This window comes from Lolium rigidum, chromosome 1, assembly GCF_022539505.1.
Source record: "Lolium rigidum isolate FL_2022 chromosome 1, APGP_CSIRO_Lrig_0.1, whole genome shotgun sequence".
Classification (NCBI taxonomy): domain Eukaryota; kingdom Viridiplantae; phylum Streptophyta; class Magnoliopsida; order Poales; family Poaceae; genus Lolium; species Lolium rigidum.
Window position 1 is genome coordinate 50034125 of NC_061508.1, and position 17987 is coordinate 50052111.

The 17987-nt window shown below is 46.1% G+C and overlaps 1 protein-coding gene across 1 annotated transcript; it reads left to right on the top strand.

Annotated features, from left to right (window-relative positions):
• Positions 1 to 6370: 6370 nt before the first annotated feature.
• LOC124685322 (phosphate transporter PHO1-3) lies at positions 6371 to 11255 on the top strand. Its single transcript, XM_047219666.1, has 14 exons — positions 6371 to 6890; positions 6990 to 7323; positions 7809 to 8247; positions 8325 to 8373; positions 8466 to 8537; positions 8627 to 8756; positions 8839 to 8959; positions 9061 to 9310; positions 9396 to 9500; positions 9600 to 9644; positions 9853 to 10005; positions 10109 to 10387; positions 10481 to 10617; positions 10720 to 11255. Exons 1-14 carry the CDS (start codon positions 6528 to 6530, stop codon positions 10805 to 10807), a joined length of 2565 nt encoding a protein of 854 aa, XP_047075622.1. The 5' UTR covers positions 6371 to 6527; the 3' UTR covers positions 10808 to 11255.
• The last annotated feature ends 6732 nt before the right edge of the window (positions 11256 to 17987 follow it).

Sequence of the window (17987 nt, forward strand, 5' to 3'; positions counted from 1 at the left end):
TCCAGGATGTGTTCTTTTGCAGGGAGTAGTGGGGGAGAACAAAAACAATGTCATGAGACAGAGACCAGCAATGACACGAAATCAGGATTGCCTGGTACTAGCTAGCTCAAGAGACTGATTGGATCATGTCACTGAAATTTGTCTCAATGGGTGCAATGGCATATATTTTATGTGGTAGGATTTCTTCCCCAGCCTTTTCTTTTGTCCTGAATCATTTTATATTTAAATAAAAAGGGGATTAAGGCTCTAGTGTCATGAATCGTGATGTATCTTCCGTTACAACATCAAAACCAGGTGACTTATGTCCATGTGAGTGTGACTTTCGGCTTGCTAAACGTCTAGCGTCCCCGACATTTGGCCGAGGGCCAGGTGTGGCTACGCCGAGAGCCAGGCATGGCTACGCCGAGGGCAGCCGGCCGTCGGTGTATGCGTCCATTCGTGTAGTGAGCGTCATTATGTATCTCCCGTTACAATATCAAACAATGTGACTTATGTACATGTGATTGTGACTTTCACTCACTAAAGGTTAAAATTGCTACCGTAATACAAAAAAAAAAATTGAGGCCTGGAGAAAAGGCTTTGCCATCATTCTATAGAAAAGAAGTGATCCTCTCCGTTCCTAAATAATTTATGTACTAGTTTTTTCCTAAGTTAAAATTCTCTAAGTTTGACCAAAGTTATAAAAAAAATGTCAATACTTTCGACATTAAATGTACATTGTACGGGATTTTTTTGAATGCAATACAACTAATTTAGTATTTTAAAAGTTGATATATTTTTCTACAAAGTTGGTCAAACTTAAAGCAGTTTGACTTAGAATAAACCTATAACCTTTGATAATAAACCACATTCAAAGTGGGGAGCACCGCTAGGTTCGTAAAATGGTTGTTTAGCCCCTCGTCCACCTGGCGTTGAAAACGGGTGCATGACTCCTACTCGAAGTGGGTGCTAGAGCTTTTGGCCTAACCTTGAACTCAAATATACATGGTTACCAGTGAATAGAAACAAAGAACGGCTCACATGTTGGTGGGTTCGGTCCATATAGAAAACGTTGAAACGATGTTTTTTATGAGCAAGTATTTCTGACCCCCTGCAGGTTATCTACCTGTTCTATTGCCAGTGGAGGTTATACTACATGTTGCACATCGATAGAAAAAACTCCTAACACTCGCAACTTAGAGCATCTCCACTCGTCCCCCCGAACAGGCCCCCGGCGAGCGTTTTTTACATCCGGACGGCGTAAATCGGCCCAGTCGCGCCCCCGGTTCCTCGTTTTCGTCCGGATTTGGCCCTTCATCCATCCGGCGAGCCCACGCCGTCCCCGGTCCCCCGGGCGCGCTCGGGGACTCCGGATGAAACGTTTTGGCGCGAAACACCGTGTGGACCCGCGTAGTCGGCGACAGAAAAACCAAATCCTGTCAATTTTCCCTCCATTCCCTCCAATTTGCTTGCATATCCCCATTCTCTCCCGCCGAATTTCGCCATTCCCCTCGTCTTCGAGTTCCAGTTCCCGGCGGCGCCTCTCCTCCACCACCGCTCTCCTCCTCATCTTCTCGTCCACCACAATGCCGCCGAAGGGGACGACGAGGAAGCCGCGGGCGAGGAAGGAGCGGCCGCCGGGCATGACGAACGCACGGTGGGCGGCGGACGAGAAACGGCGCGACATCGAAACAAGGCTGCAGGGCGGCGAGGGTGAAAAAAGCCGCCGCTAAGAGGGCGGCGGAGGCGGCCCAGGAGGAGCAAGCGAGGAAGATGAGCATGGCCTTCAGCGGCGGCGGCGGCGGCGGCGGCTCCATGTTCCCCGGCCAATGGCCGGCGCAAGGTACAAGCAGTTCCCGTCGTCCTTCTCCCCTACGATGTCCTCGCCGTCGACGACTGCCATGTTCCAAGAGGGCACCTACGTCCAGCCGTCCAGGTTCACGCCGTCGCCGCCCGAGCTTGACATCGACGGCAGCGGCGGCCAGTTCGAGGGCACCTCGCCGGTCATGCGACGAGGGCCGCTCCCGTTCGGTGCCCCGTTCGGTGCGACGCCGGCGCCGAACGATGAGGCGATCCACGAGATGATCACCTCCGGCTCCGCCGCCGCCGCTGCGAGCCCGAGGTTCTTCATGGACGCCGCCGCCGCGAGCCCGGGGTTCTTCACGCAAGAGGAGGCGAGGGCGACGGCAGCTGTGGCAGCGCGCAAGGATCAAGTGGAGGATGTTGCCGACGGAAGCCAAGCCGTCGAAGAACAAGAAGACGAAGAACCTGGAGAGACGACTCAAGCCGACGTCAACCCGTCGAAGGGGAAGAAGAAGAGGAAGAAGGACTCGCCGCCTGCCGAACCGCGTATCAAATGGACGTCGAAGGAAGAGGAGTGCCTCGCCGAAGCTTGGATGACCGTGTCCATGAACGGCATAATCGGTGCCAATCAGTCGTTCGACACCTATTGGCTTCGAGTGAAGCAGGCGTACGAGGAACGCAAACTCGTCGATCCCTACTTCAACAAGACGAACATGAACGTGTACCGGGGAGACAAGGCAATGGCCACCCATTGGGGGATCATGCAGACGGCGTGCAGCAAATGGCACGGCGTACAGGAGGAGATCGCGAAAGTGCCGATCAGCGGCCATGACTTGGAGCAAAAGGTATGCTCCGTCGACCCGCATCACCGAGGTATATCGTCGTTAGCTGACCCGTTTCGCCGTGCTTTTTTGCCCAGCTGCGCCGAGCTTTGGACATGTACACGGACGACACCGGCCTGCAGTTCAAGTTCCTCAACGTCTACGCCCGCCTCGAGCACTGCGAGAAGTGGAGGGAAGTTCGCACAACCCTCTCGAAGAGCAAGACCGAGCAGTACAACCCCGACGCGCCGGCGGCTTGCGCGTCGGAAGGGCGCCCTGAACTCGGCCAGAAGAAGCTGAAAGAGCTCAAACGGACGGACAATCCCGCCGACAAGATGCAGGCGTCGATCGACAAGTGCTTGGCCGACTTGAGGTCGCACGCCGACGGAAGGCACGACAAGTTCGACGGCAGGTGGCGGGAGATGCTCGCCAACCAGGGCGCCCGGATCGCACCGCCGAAGACGACGGCGGCGGCGAAGAAGAGGAATACGGACTTGGCGTTCCTGATGGGCGGCGGCGACATGGAACTGATGGACGACGAGACGAGGAATTGGTACCGGGCCCACCGCAGCGACATCCTCCGAGCCCCTCCGGCCAGTCCTTCGTCGTCTCCACCGGCTCCTACCTCCTCTACCTCACCATCTACCTCGTCGACTGCGTCTGCGTCGACGTCTACTGTCGCTGCTTCCTCGCCGGCCGCCGCCGCCGCTTCGGCCACGACGTGCGAGGAAACTGGTCCGTCGGACACCGCCGTGCCGGCCGGGACTGCCGACGAGCCTGTCTCCGTGTAATTTCCCTCCGATCGCCGATCTGTGGCTGATCCTTTTGCTCGTTTTGCCGATCAACTGGCCGTGCTTTGTAGCGCGGGACGGCTATTTGTTTGAATCTAAACTCTATCCGCCGAACTCTGGGTGGACGACTGGAAATACGGTACTCCCCACGACTTAATTTCATCCAATCCGGCGGTAGTTTCGTCCGGATTTGGGCGTGGGGAGCCCCAACGGCTGGGGATGCTCTTACCAACATGTATTGATGTATATACATGTGTCCTACGCTCTTCGGACAGCGATCGAGGATAACAAGGGTTTGGTAAGTCGGCATGCCCAGGTTTGGAGTTTGTCAACTGGGAGCTCTTTACGACACAAATTGTGGTTTAACACAAGAATTTGGGCCGGATGAGACTTGTTTTCTAAGGTGTAACACAATCCATTATCATAAAAAAAAGTCAAGAAAATCAGGTCTCATTATATCCAAAAACCGCTTCCTCAACGATCTTTTTCCTCGAAATAAATTAAGCAGAAAACTTCCTGGCGAATTGGCACCAGGACCTCTTTAGAGATTGCAATTCAGATATACTTGTCAATGCGGGATGGCTTTCATGATAATCGCCTTGTTAACCATTGAGGTACGCCTCTATTGGCTGTGAGGGCATCACTTCCTGGTGCATGAGAATATCCCGTCACATATTCCCCAAGTAAAAGTCACACTGCCGAAAAGTTAAAAAGCTCCCTGTGGTCTATATATGGACCCTAAGATTTGCACTGTTTTCCTTTTGCTGACATCTTTTGATGCTGACCAGATTAAGCCATCCCAAGTCCTAAGGCTTATAGGGCACTTCCTTAAAATTGGTCTCAGTAAAGATGAATAGTCCAAAAAAAATGTCAAATATCCTTTATTAAGCTCTTTGTCCAAACATCGATCTAACTGCAAGTAAAAAAAGAATCAGCAAAACATGAACCGCGTGAATTTTAACATTCATATTTGACGTGCAGTTGCGCTGGAACATATACTGATCAGAAAAAAAATTATGGGTCTGACTAATACTTGGCTGCTTACCAAATTTGTCATTTTATAGGTGGAAAAAAAGCAGCTGATCATGAGCAAGATAAATTAAGAAAATAAAGATATACTATCATGGAATTCCAGGAGAGATAAGCAAAATCTTCTCTGGGAGAAAATAGAAGCCGTTGTTGCTTAAGTAACACAAAGGATTTTGCCTTTGCTGCCCACTCTCTGAAGACCATCCTGCCTGCCAGCTTTGTCAAAATAGCAGGATATCATTTTAAAGTTGCAAAGCAGAGTTATCATCTTCTTTTCAGAATGCACTTTGTAATTCCATTACCAATAATTTGTTTTAAAGGATTCCTGACCCTTCATTTTCAACTAAAAGTAAAGTTATGTGTGTTTAATTATATACTCCGCTTAATGTCCATCTCAGGAGACAACCTCTTCCAGTTGAGCTGCGCATTTAAGCCTCCCTTGTCGGACATCTACTAAACTGGAATGATTCACAAGATCACTATGGCTGACAGCCAAGAATAACCTGCACAAATCAAGAAAAAATATATGTATCTGTGATAAGATTGCTGAATTCTTCTATTATCCATAAAAACTGCATTTGACTGATTGACATGCTTTCTGCAAAATTATGACTGGCACACTTGTTAAGCGCTCAAGACAGTATTCATATGAAAGGAAAGCACGGATTACTTAAAGTGTAATTGTTTAGTTGTATTCCTTATTAATCGTGCTTTACTTTAAACTAAAATTCACAATGACAGCCACTTCGCACCACATTGCATATTGATGTATAATCATGTATGAGATTTCGTCATTTACTAACTAATTTTGTATGGAATTTCGTCATCTAACTAATTTTATATGGAATTGAACAGTTGTCCAATAATTAATTGTCATCATCGAAATATCCAACAGGGACTGTTGGGTGTTTAGTGGAGCTCTAACTTCCCTTTTCTCTTTTGAGTAAGCTGTAACTTGTTGGGGAAGTGTGGAATCCGGATACCTAGTTAGACAAGGGCATATTGGCAATAATCACATGAGATATACTAGACTACTAGTCCAAAAAGCAAAATTAGCACAACTAATATTAGAAAAACTTGAGAAATTTAGACAAGATTGGCATACCCTATACATGGTGATCGAGCGGTTTCTGTAGTGCACAACAGACTACTAACCCATCTCGTTCGGTGGGCCCAGGCCACAGCAGGGCCCGGATGCAGTGATAGAATGGATGCACCGAAAGAGTTAACTAAAAGAGCACCATATGCGTCCCAGCCATGATCCGACTAAAATTTAGAAATAAGTGACTCAAATTTGTCTAAATAGATCCAATTGTACCACGTACTCATGGACTAGTCCTCTTCGTCCGTACATGCATGGGTCACTCGCGCTGTGGGTGTGTGTGTGTGTGTGTGTGAGCTCTCCTTGTGAGAGAGAATCCAGTGAACATTTTCCTGGTGCATGGGAATAATGGTATGACTCTTTACTAGTTGGTCCGTGAATCCTTGTCTTTTTGGCTTCGCGTGACTACACCGACAAGATTGGTGTGAGGTCATGCACAGAGTGACAAATAATTCCGCTGATGGCTAGGCTGCCAACCTGACCTGTGTAGTATCGGGTTTCTTTTGTTACATAGCACTGAAACACCGCTACCCATCTGAACAGCGGGTTTCTTTTGTTTGCCGAAAACAGGTAATCACAGAGCCCAGTATGTTAGGAATTACTCAAAATTGGCTAGTGCACTGAGTGGTAATTTTGGAATGTGCCCAATTCTTCTTCGCATTGGTCCATTTCTTCAACCTTTCTGGGACAAGTTTCTTTGCACTAGCTCCATGCATGACCCCAACCGCCTCCACCATCACCACCGGTTCATCCAATGGAGCTGAGTGATCCACATATCCTTCTCTCCTATAAAACACCTCCCTCCCACTCCTTCTCCTCTCTCCACTGGGGAGATAGACAGGGAGAGGAAGAATCCATTACATTCCAAGGCACCAACTTACATGCCCAACTGGTGATCATAATTGACAGGAGCTAGCATAAACCCCCCATAAGCAGCAATTTATCCTCCCGTCTCCTTCAGCCCTCTCACTCTAGCTAGATTCCAATTCCAATTCTCATCCAATGGACACTAGCACACAGGTGCATGCAGCACATATAAGTACAGCTTACCCCATGGCCTCCTCTCAGACACCCAGATACCAGTACCACGGCTGCAGTGAGCTGCAGTGCTGCACCCTGAAGCCAATGGTGAAGTTCTCCAAGCAGTTCGAGGGCCAGCTCGTGCCTGAATGGAAGGAGGCCTTTGTGGACTACTGGCAGCTCAAGAAGGACATCAAGAACCTGCAGGTCGCCACCGGCGAGGGCGGGGACAAGGCAGCAGCGCCACTGTCGCAGTGGCAGGCACCGGCGGCTGCTAGTCACTGGGTGATGAGGCTCCCGTTCCTCAATCCCCACGGCCACCAGAAGGAGAACAGCGTCATACAGGCATGCACATCCGAATGCATAGTTACTTTTTGATCCATGTCTGGCTGGCGGAGATGATCGCCTGAAATGTTTGTATATGTTGTGACGTCTGCAATGCAGGTGCACAGAAAGCTGGCAAGCAGCGGCAACGACGGCGCGGCCATCGGGGAAGTCTACGAGACGGTGGTTCTGGACACAGCAGGGTTTGCAGGCGCCGAGGTAGAGGCGGCAAGCGCGTTCTTCCAGAGACTGGACGAGCAGCTCAACAAGGTGAACCGGTTCTATGAGAGGAAGGAGAGGGAGTTCCTGGACCGCGGTGAGTCCCTCAGGCGGCAGCTGCAGATCCTCGTCGAGCTCAAGGCCGCCGTCACCGAGGCACGTCGGCGCGGGGGTTCGTCAGCAGCAGGGAGCACCGACCAAGAGGACCCATCGATCTCTTGCTCTATTCTGCATGGTGAGTGTACACACATAAATGATACATGCACGCCGCTGTAACCTAGATATACTTGTTAATTAAACCAGTTGAGGGCAAAAGCTGATTAGGACAGCTGCTACTGATATGGTGGTTGATCTTGAAATATGCATAAATAAGACTATATAGATCTTAATGGATGAGAAATCCAGAAAAGCAATCCTTGTTGACATATCTAAATTAATGCAGTTGACGGGTAAAGACTTAGGAGTGCAATTTAAAGACATATATTTATATTCACAAATGAAATACCCTGATATAGGTTGACCGCTAGTGTGACCATTTCCTTCTTCATCAAGCATGAGCTTGTTGTATTATTTTTCTATTAGCATACGAGAAACTGAATAATGGCAAACCAACTCAGCCGATAGGAGGATGAAGATGAACCAACCCATTACTTAAATGAGCTCCTCGATCTTAGATGTCACTATCAAAAATTGATTATCACTCACCACTCGAACGTACAGGAGATCAATCCCTCCGAGGCATTACGGAGCAAGAACAAGAAGGTCAAGAAAAGTTCACCAAAGATTATATTGCAAAGAGCACTGATGAAGGAGAGGACCAGCTTTCCATCTCTGGAGGTTTAGGTAACTCGGGAAGGATTGATAAGCCAAGAGAAGAAGCTGCCAACAAGATGAGGACACTCTCGGGAAAGGAGGTCACATGCCAGGGCAGGAGTGTGAGGATCAACATTCCCATCACCACACCATCGAGGACTGTCATCGCCATCCGTGAACTTCTGTTTGATGACATGCTAAGCCAATCAAGGAAGATTGGTGGGATTGGTGGTGATGGCTGTGAGAAGTTAAGCATCAACAAGAAAAAGGTGCACCAAGCAGAGAAGATGATCAGAGGAGCGCTGGTTGAACTGTACAAGGGCTTGGGGTACCTCAAGACATACCGGTACGTGTAGCTATTGTATGAGTTAAGCTTTGTGCACTGAGTGGGTACTGACATGGAAAGCACTCTTGTTGCTTCAGGACCTTGAACATGGTGGCTTTTGTGAAGATTTTGAAGAAATTTGACAAGGTTCCTGCCAATGCCTCTCTCTGTATTGCATTCCCTAAAAGTTTCCATAGATAAAGCATTGCTGAAACAACGAACTATACTTCATGTTTCAGATTACAGCAAAGGAAGTGCAGACAACTTACTTGAAAGTAGTGGAGAGCTCCTACTTTAATAGCTCTGACAAGGTATTTTGCAGGGATACAGAAGTCTTAGATTTGAAGCATTTCAAAACTCCAACGGTTCTCAGTTCTGACTGAAAACTTCATCTTAATAGGCAATCAGGCTGATGGACGATGTCGAGGAGCTGTTTGTGAGACATTTTGCAACTGGTGACAAAAGGAAAGCAATGAAGTATCTGAAGCCAAATCAAAAAGAAGAATCACATGCTACCACATTTTTCATAGGTAATAGTTGTTTATAAGCTTTGCAATCCTTCCATCACCAAGATAATTTCAGATTCCTTATGCGCTACTGTCAAATTTTCAGGACTATTCACTGGTAGCTTCGTAGCATTATTTATCGGTTACTGTATCATGGCGCACATAGCTGGGATGTACACTCAGCAGTCAAACAAAGTCTACATGTCAACATCCTATCCTGTCCTTAGGTAAGCACCCATGTGAATTCCATTGCTGATATACTCTTAAGAAAGAAAAGATGCTACAACTGAACACTCCAGTACTGACATTAGATGGTCCCAAACTGCAGCATGTTCAGCCTCTTCTTCCTGCATCTCTTCGTCTACGGATGTAACATCTTCATGTGGAGAAAGACACGCATAAACTACACATTCATATTCGAATTTACACCTACCAAAGAGCTTAAGTATCGTGATGTGTTTTTGATATGCACTACCTCTATGACGGTTATTATTGGTGTCATGTTTGCACACCTGACACTCATTGTCAAAGGGTATTCTTCAAGTGCAGTCCAAGCAATCCCCGGATGCCTACTTCTGGTATGCTATAATCAACAGTACAAATGTAATGGTTATCGTTCAATGTTGTTATACCGATATGAGGCTTATGCTTGAGTTTATTCAGGTTTTCTTATTAATATTGGTCTGCCCTTTCAAAATCCTCTACCGATCAAGTCGTTATCAATTCTTAAGAGCAATCAGGAACATCATTCTAACCCCCTTTTACAAGGTATTTTGATATAGATGAAGAGCCTTTTTTCAGATGAGTGAATTCCTATCGAACTCCATATTAAAAAAAATATTGCTCAATACATATGTTTATATGCAGGTTGTCATGGTCGATTTCTTCATGGCTGATCAGCTTTGTAGCCAGGTAATCACATAATATAGGCTAAAGGTTCAATTGTGTGCTCAGTAGAGTCCATTTTCAATATAAACTGTTCGGCAAATATAAATTGTTTTGTCAACATAAATGTTTGTTCGAGTTACTATACTGGTAATTACTACAGTGTAGTGTCTAGATCAGCAATGATGGTTTTGATTCCGAAATGACTAATAAAGTAATGATCGCTGGCAAATAGGTACCACTTCTTAGGAGCCTGGAGTACCTGGCATGTTATTACATAACCAGCAGCTACAAGACACAAGACTATGGATACTGCACAAGAGTGAAACATTTTCGAGATTTGGCTTATGCAGTATCCTTCCTGCCGTACTACTGGAGAGCTATGCAGGTATAAAAGATTGAACATGACTTACTACATCATAATGTTTGTTCTTCAAACTTGTATAGGTAGTGCTTCCTTGTCTTATTTTTATGGTTTTCGTTCCTGACAGTGTGCAAGAAGATGGTTTGACGAAGGGGATATAAACCACATTGTCAACCTTGGGAAGTATGTGTCAGCGATGCTTGCTGCAGGAACAAAAGTCGCATATGAGAATGATAACAGTGCTGGATGGCTCTCACTAGTCGTAATCGTGTCAAGTATCGCCACTATCTACCAACTCTACTGGGACTTTGTCAAGGACTGGGGCCTTCTACAGTTTAACTCCAAGAACCCTTGGCTTCGTAACGATCTGATACTTAAACAAAGATACATTTATTTCATATCCATGGTATGTTCTCTAAAACAGTTTAAGGTATACATCAAAATAATTGAGCACAGATAAATTTTATGATGTACTTACCGAGAGCCTGACATTTTACAGGGTTTGAACCTTCTTCTGAGGCTTGCTTGGCTTCAAACTGTCATCCACCCTAACATTGGAAGCCTGGACTCAAGAGTGACTCTGTTCTTTTTGGCAGCTCTTGAGGTGATTCGACGAGGCCATTGGAACTTCTACAGGTAAAGTTTTTTACAATGAATCCTAACTCTTGAATTTTTCATTGTGATGGAATTTTACAAACCTGACATTACTAAATGACACTATAAAAACTTCTATGTCAGGTTGGAGAATGAACACCTAAACAATGCAGGCAAGTTCAGAGCTGTGAAGGTTGTTCCACTCCCCTTTCATGAAGTCGAAGAGAGCTAACAGCATGGGGTGTCATTGCAGCAGATTCTAGGGTTGCAGAACTCCTAAAACAGTTCAGATGTATCACCAACTAATGTTAGAAATCATGCGTTACACTACTATAATTCGATTCATTTTTGGTGTGACAAATATAGGGCCTTCAAACGTTCGGTTTGGAGAAGTGATATGCAAATAATTACACTACATAAAGTGAACACATGAGTCCCAATTAGTTCTCAATGTAAGAATTGGTACTGATAACATGTAAGCCGAAGTCAGATAACTTCATGAGAACATCCAAGTAATAGTTGCTCTACAGTTCTCTTTTGCCTGTTCCACCCATCTTGTAATTTGGATATCTGGGAAATGTAATTACATCTTGTTACTGGTACTTCTGTAATGCATAAATTACCTCAAAAGAGACCAGTCAAGGGTCACTATATGAGTAAATGAATTTTCTGTTAACTTATAACTTACTTACATTACAAGCTCAACAATATCGCAAACATCAGCACATACTGACAGATTCAGTAGTGGAGCTCCAGCGCTTTGAGTAAAGAACATACAAGATCCTGGCATGCAGATTGTTGATGTTGCAGCCAACCTCACTTGACAGACCGTCTATTTGCTGCATGTCTGCCACAAAATAGCACTTTACAAGTTAATCTAGAAATCAGAGAGCATATGCAATAAGAGATCGACAATGCTCATACTAACCTCACACTGCAGATGAATGCAAAAAGGTATTGAGGCCTGACATTGCATTTGCGACAGTGGGATATCACCTCTAGTTTTCCAATATCATCAACTCACCTAACAATGTAGAAGAAAGTATTACTGTATTGTACATAGTTGCAAATGCTCTATTTGCATTTTACAGAGGTGTTAGTAACAGAATATCTCACCTTCAAGACAAGAAGCACATCACCACTAAGTCCTATGCCATAAAAATGATAGTAGTCTAGTCCTTCGTACGAAGTCATTTTTCTAGTGGAGATATGGCGCCGGGTCATTTCTCAAACATGCGCGGTGTGCAGTCAGTCTATCACACACCTTCGAGTCCATTATATCTCAACTCCACCTGATGTGTACAAAACGAAGCATCAACACATCACCCATCTTACGTTGTTTCAACTTGCAATACATCAAATGTATTATCTGAAAATTCTTCTCCACCGACCCAACTACTTCCCACGTCTTTTCTTACTCGTTGGAAATCAAACACAGTACGATTCAAAGCCTTCTCTTCCCACATGTCAACTGAAGCATGAATGCTGGATAATATAATGTATGGTGAAGGATCATCTGGTCTTATTTCAAGAATCTTCTTTGCGGCCAGCCTTCCTAACTCCACATTACCATGAGTCCTACATGAAGCTAGCAAAGTTTCCCACACAAGTTTGTCTGGATGACAAGGCATAGCATCAATAAACTCTAGTGCATCAGAAAATCTTCCAGCACGGGCAAACAGATCAACCATGCAGGTGTAATGTTCCATCTTGGGCTCCACATTGTACTTGGTGTTCATCAGTTTGAAATACTCACAACCCTCTGCAACTAGGCCCATTCGGCTGCAAGATGATAACAACCCAACAAAAGTGTAATCATCTGGACACACTGCTTCTTCTTGCATCAGATGAAATAGCTGAATGGCCGCCACCTCATTGCCATGTTGTGAAAAACTTGTGATTAGTGCATTCCACGAGATAATGCCTCTACTCCTCATTGAATTGAAGATCTTCAATGCAATACGAACACTTCCGCACCTGGCATACATGGTCAAAAGAGCATTCTCAACAGAATCCGCATCATCAATTCCTAACTTCACTACCCTAGAATGAATTTGCCATCCAACAGCATAGTTTGTGGTGCTAGAACAGGCTCTTAGCACACTGGTAATGCAAAAGACAGGAGATCCCAAGCCTTTCCGAAGCATTTCCCTGAAGAACAAGAGTGTCTCCTGAGCATGATCATTTTGTGCGTAGCAAGTTAGTAATGCCGTCCACGATATAATGTCTTTGTTTTCCAAAAGATCAAACAGAATCTCTGCACTGGTGACATCACCACATCTGCCATAAACAGTGATGGTAGCATTGAGCAGTAGCGTGTCCAGCTTACAGAAAGTCTTTAGGGCATAGCAATGGACCTCCTTGGCCATTCTCAGCTGTCCCAATGATGAACAAACCTGCAGTAGGCTAGTTACAGCTGACTGGTCAATTGCCATATTTTCCATAACCATCTCACGAAAGTTCCAAACTGCCTCCATGTTGTATCCATTTCGCGCGTAAGCTACAAGAAGTGAAGTCCTGGAGAATGCATCGTGCCTTATCCGGCAAGACAATCTGGCCATCTCATCCAGTCCACCGCATCTACCATACATTGCTACAAGGGCGGTTCCTAAAGCAGGATCAACCTCGGTCCCCATCTTCAATAAGCAGCCATGAATTTGCTTCCCTCCATGGAGCAACTCAGGCTCATCAAATACCTTCAGGACACAAGAAAACGTTGCGTTTGTTGGCCAAACCTTCAAGAGCAGCATCTTCTTTAACAGGGAAATTGCTACATCACGGTGCTCTGAACATCCATGGTTGACAAGGCAGCTGATTATGCTCGTCCAGCTCGCGACGCTCCTCTGTGGCGAGAGTGCAAACGCCCGCCACGACCAGTCCACGCGCCCGCACTTGGCGTACATGTCGACCAGTGCCCCCGCAACACTCTCGTCGTCAGCCACGCCGAACTTGATAGCTGACGCATGCACTTGCGAGCCCGCGGCGGTGTCTTTGGCACGGGCGCACCCGACGACCAGAGCACCCAGTGCGAACGAGTTAGGGCGGTCGCACTCCCCACTACGAAGCAAGTCGGAGAACAGAAAGAAGGCCTCGGAGAGAGCGCCGAGGCGGGAGGCGGCGGAGATTAGGACTGACCAGGAGACGATGTTGCGGTGGGGCATTTCGTCGAACAGGCCGCGAGCTTCCGCATGGAGGCTGCCGCGTAAGTAGGAGAGGACGAGGTTGTTGCAGAGGTAAGTGGAGGCGAGACAGCCGAGCTTGACGGCGGCGCCGTGGACTGCCCGCGGGTGGCGGCCGCCGCCGCGGAGAAGGGCGGCGAGGTGGTCGTGCATTTGTGCCTGGCATCGGCCGCCGCGCTAAGCCTAAGTATGCGGCAAACCTAAATACACTCAGCGGGCATATACTCAGCGAGTACGTTTTACTGCCCATCGGACGAAAACAGTTTCATAATAATTTTGGAGTAGCCATTTCTCAAAAAACTTACTCCCTCCGTCCTGATGTTTAGTTCAAAATTTATTCACAGCAGAGTGTATCTTTTTATCTCCTCAATATATATTTTTTTAAAGCAGAAAAAAATTGCTTCTCTCGTCACAAAAATTCAAGCCGGATAATATTTAACATAGGTCTCCTCATTTTCTACATACACTTAGATAATTAGAGATTGAGGACGGCCCTTTGAGATCATTAGAGGTTGAGGATTAAAGAGGAAGAGATGGTGGGTGACATCTTTCTATGTACTCTACTTTTTTTTAACTTCACTCTATGATTTGTTTTACAATTCCTATATATCCACGTATTTGTGGACGGATGGGGTAATGGAGTATTGCGGGTTCCCTCCTTTGTATAACTGTAAACTATAAGAAAAAAATACACAAGGAAACTAGAAGGATTTTTATATAAATCATGCATATAATTCCAAATTTATGATGAAAGGATTTGTCTAAAAATGAGAAGATAGAAAGAAAATGGTCTCATGTGTCGCCCTCGGATGTGAAGTAGCATTAGCCGCCGGCCCAAAGACCGAAACACCCATTATTCAAAACAGGGCTACGACTAAAGAATGTTGGACGCACACAATGAGCTAGGTGACTAAAGTTTACGACCTAGGGGAACAAGGGTTCCTTACTCCCGCCGGTGATCCTCTCTGATGTGGAGTCTGTTTTGTTCGTCCGTGCGCTCTCCGTCTATTTGTCTCTACACCCACGAGGGGTCCATTTCTCGTGAATTTGGAACCTCGTCCATGTGCTTTGCTTCTAGGGCTTTTGGTCCAGTCTTGTTATTGGTCGCGGCTTCCCCCGCCCCGAGTTCTCCAAGTCAGCGGTTGGGTGATCTACTCCAGCGGCTTCGGATTGATGAAGATGAGATTAATGATCTCGTTTTTTGAGGAGAACCACATACTCCAGAAGATGGGATTAAGTGGATGGCTTTGGCAATAAATTTTTTTAGCCCCCAAACCTTTGAGTAGCACATGCGGGTGGCTTGGAGGCATGTGAGGGAGGTAAACTTCAGACCTTGAACAATAATATTTTCACAATTTAGTGTTTTTGCTTGGGTGATTGGTTGAAGATAACAAAGGTGGTCTCGTGGTTGTTTCGCCTAGAATGATGTCACCATTGAAGAATATGGTGGTTTTGTAGCGCTTGAATCTGTAGACTTAAATTTTATGGTTGTTTGGGTCCAGATTCATAAGTTACCAGATGGGTATCGAGGAGAATCTTTGGTGAAGAACCTTGCATAATGCAAAATTGTATCAATGGTTCAGGTGGAAACGACACCGCATGGCTTGGTAAGCTTGATATGTGAAAACCGCTAGTAGATCCAATTCAAGAACACCCCCAAGTTTTGTGGGGCTTGCGGCATGGTCGGTCATACTCATCTAGAGTGTGATACCGGCGAACATGAGGAGAGATGTAACATCCCAAAAATTCAATAAAGAGACAAAGAGAGAGATTCCAAAACCCAAAATTTAGAACCAACAAAAACTTTTCACAACACAAGTGCTATGCATATTTTCATCTTGGATTATTGTGTTAAGTGAGTAGTTGCCATGAGGTTTGCTTGTGAGTGAACCATGATGCTAAAACCCTAACATATGATCACTTGATCAACCAAATAGAAAGAAAAATAAAAGAACAAAAGAAATGGAAAAATAGAATCACACACTCACATATGAATTTGGCCAAATTTGCAAATAAGTGATCTAGGCCCTAATGGCTTGCACCATTAGTTGTAAATGGGTACTAAACACATAATATCACTTTTAGAATCAAAGAAACCCAAATCAAATCAAATTTGAATGAAATATGAGCTCACATGCACTAATGGTCACTTTTGACATTTATAACCTGATGCCTACTTTGAGCCCTGTTATTTCAAAAATTCTAAACTAAACTTTGTCAAACCTTTGCACCTCATCCAAGCCAACATAAAAGTGAACAACTTTGCTCAAGCAACCCCATACAAATTCCTTCTGGATTCAAAGATTTCATCAAGCAAAGTTAGAACCAGATTTGAAAATAAAGATCATGTGCATTTTGGATTTTTGCCAAACCATGCAAATTTGACCACCACCACCACCATTCCACTGCAGATAATATATGATTGCAACCCACCAAAATTCATTCAAAAATTCGAAAATTTTGTTCTTGTGGGCATTTCATCAAACACCTGGTGAGCATCACCCTGCCAACTCCACACATCAAACAAACCAGTGGGTTTTGGCCTCCACCATCCAACCTAGGTCATCCTCTGTACTCCCCTTGACCCTCTACACCTTGCCAAGCAGAGAAGACAAGAAGTGGTACACTAAATCCTCATCATTTGACCAAGATCATCCATGATGTGGCATGGCATGGACATGGACATGCTCTCCCTCTCTCTCTCTCTCTAGCCTTTTCCAACACGCCCCAACCTTGTCATTCGTGTGCACCACACTCTCCTGAGTCTACTGGACGCAAGGATCGTGCCAATGGTGCACCACACGCACCAGAAACGTGACGCCCAGACGTGCCCAGGCGTGCACGCGCGCGCCAGAGCGTGCACGGCGAGCGCCACGGACACGCCCAGAGCGCCAGCAGCACCGTCAGCTCCGTTGACCCCCGCCTTCACCCACTGCGCCAAACGCATCACGACGCCACGGTGAGCCGCCCAGACACCGCCATTGGTCCGCGGGAACGCTGTAGCCGACGCCCATGTCGCCGACGTCCGCCACGGTACTGGCCGCTCCCGTCACGCGCCAGAGCTCGTCTCTTCCTCTTTTTCAACGCCGTCAAGCGCTGCGTCACCGCCAGGACGTCTCCTGCACGCCTGCGTCATCGCCAGTCCATCACCGCCGCTGTAGCACCGTCGTCGACGACGACATCATCCGAGCGCCCCGGCCACCTCTCGCTGCTATAAAAGGGGCGCCCCTCTTCTCAAATTGAGCACACCATTCGCTTCTTCTCCTCACACCACCCCTCCTCGACCTCTCCATTCACTCGATTAGCCACCCCGCTGCCCCAATTGCAAGCTCGTCGCCGCCGCCAGTACACGGAGCTCGCCGGCGAAGGAGGCCACCCCTGGAGACGAAACTGCTACATGCTGCTTCCTCTACCTCGCCAACGTCTTCTCCGCGCCTCGCCGACCCTCGCCGCGCCGCCGGTGAGCCGCCGACCCCCTACTGCCACCGCCAGTGCTCGCCCTTCTCGCCGGAGACGACGACGTCTGTCGTTCGTCCGATCCCTCTCTGATCCAACGGCTCACCATCCACATACCGGTTCGGTGTTTTAAACACACTGACGTGTGGTCCCCACACTGTCAGTCGGCCCGTTGCGTGGGCGCGCTACTGGGCCGGCCCACTTCCCTCTTCCCCTGTGCAGCCCGTTTATTTTCCCGCCTAAGCCCAATAATTCAAATTGGAATTTTCGAATTTCATTAATTACTCTCTGATGCTGTTTTCAAAATTGAATAGAATAAAATCCACTAAACCAAATTTGACAAATTTTATATATTTGGAAACCTTGTGAAAATATCTACAAAACTACACTGGTCCCAACCCTAGATTATTTGTAGAATAAATGTGACAAAATAAACAAGGCAGGGCCTTTTTCCACTTCAATGAATTATTAAAAATTAAATAAAAATGCTTTTAAGTTGAAACCAACTCTCAAAAATCATATTTCACCATATCTATCTAAATATGTAAAAATATTGCATAGTGGTTTGTATGATCTTGGCTTTGTTTAAAAGTTGGCCCTATGGCTATCTCTAGTGCATTTTAAATAAACTTATCATTTGTTAATATGTATGAGACCATCTCTCTCATTTAAATCTTGTCTCAACTAAGTTAATATGAGGTAGACACCATGGTCAATTTAAACCCATATTAAATTAGTTGATGATATTAAATCATTAATCATGAGTTATTAAAAGGC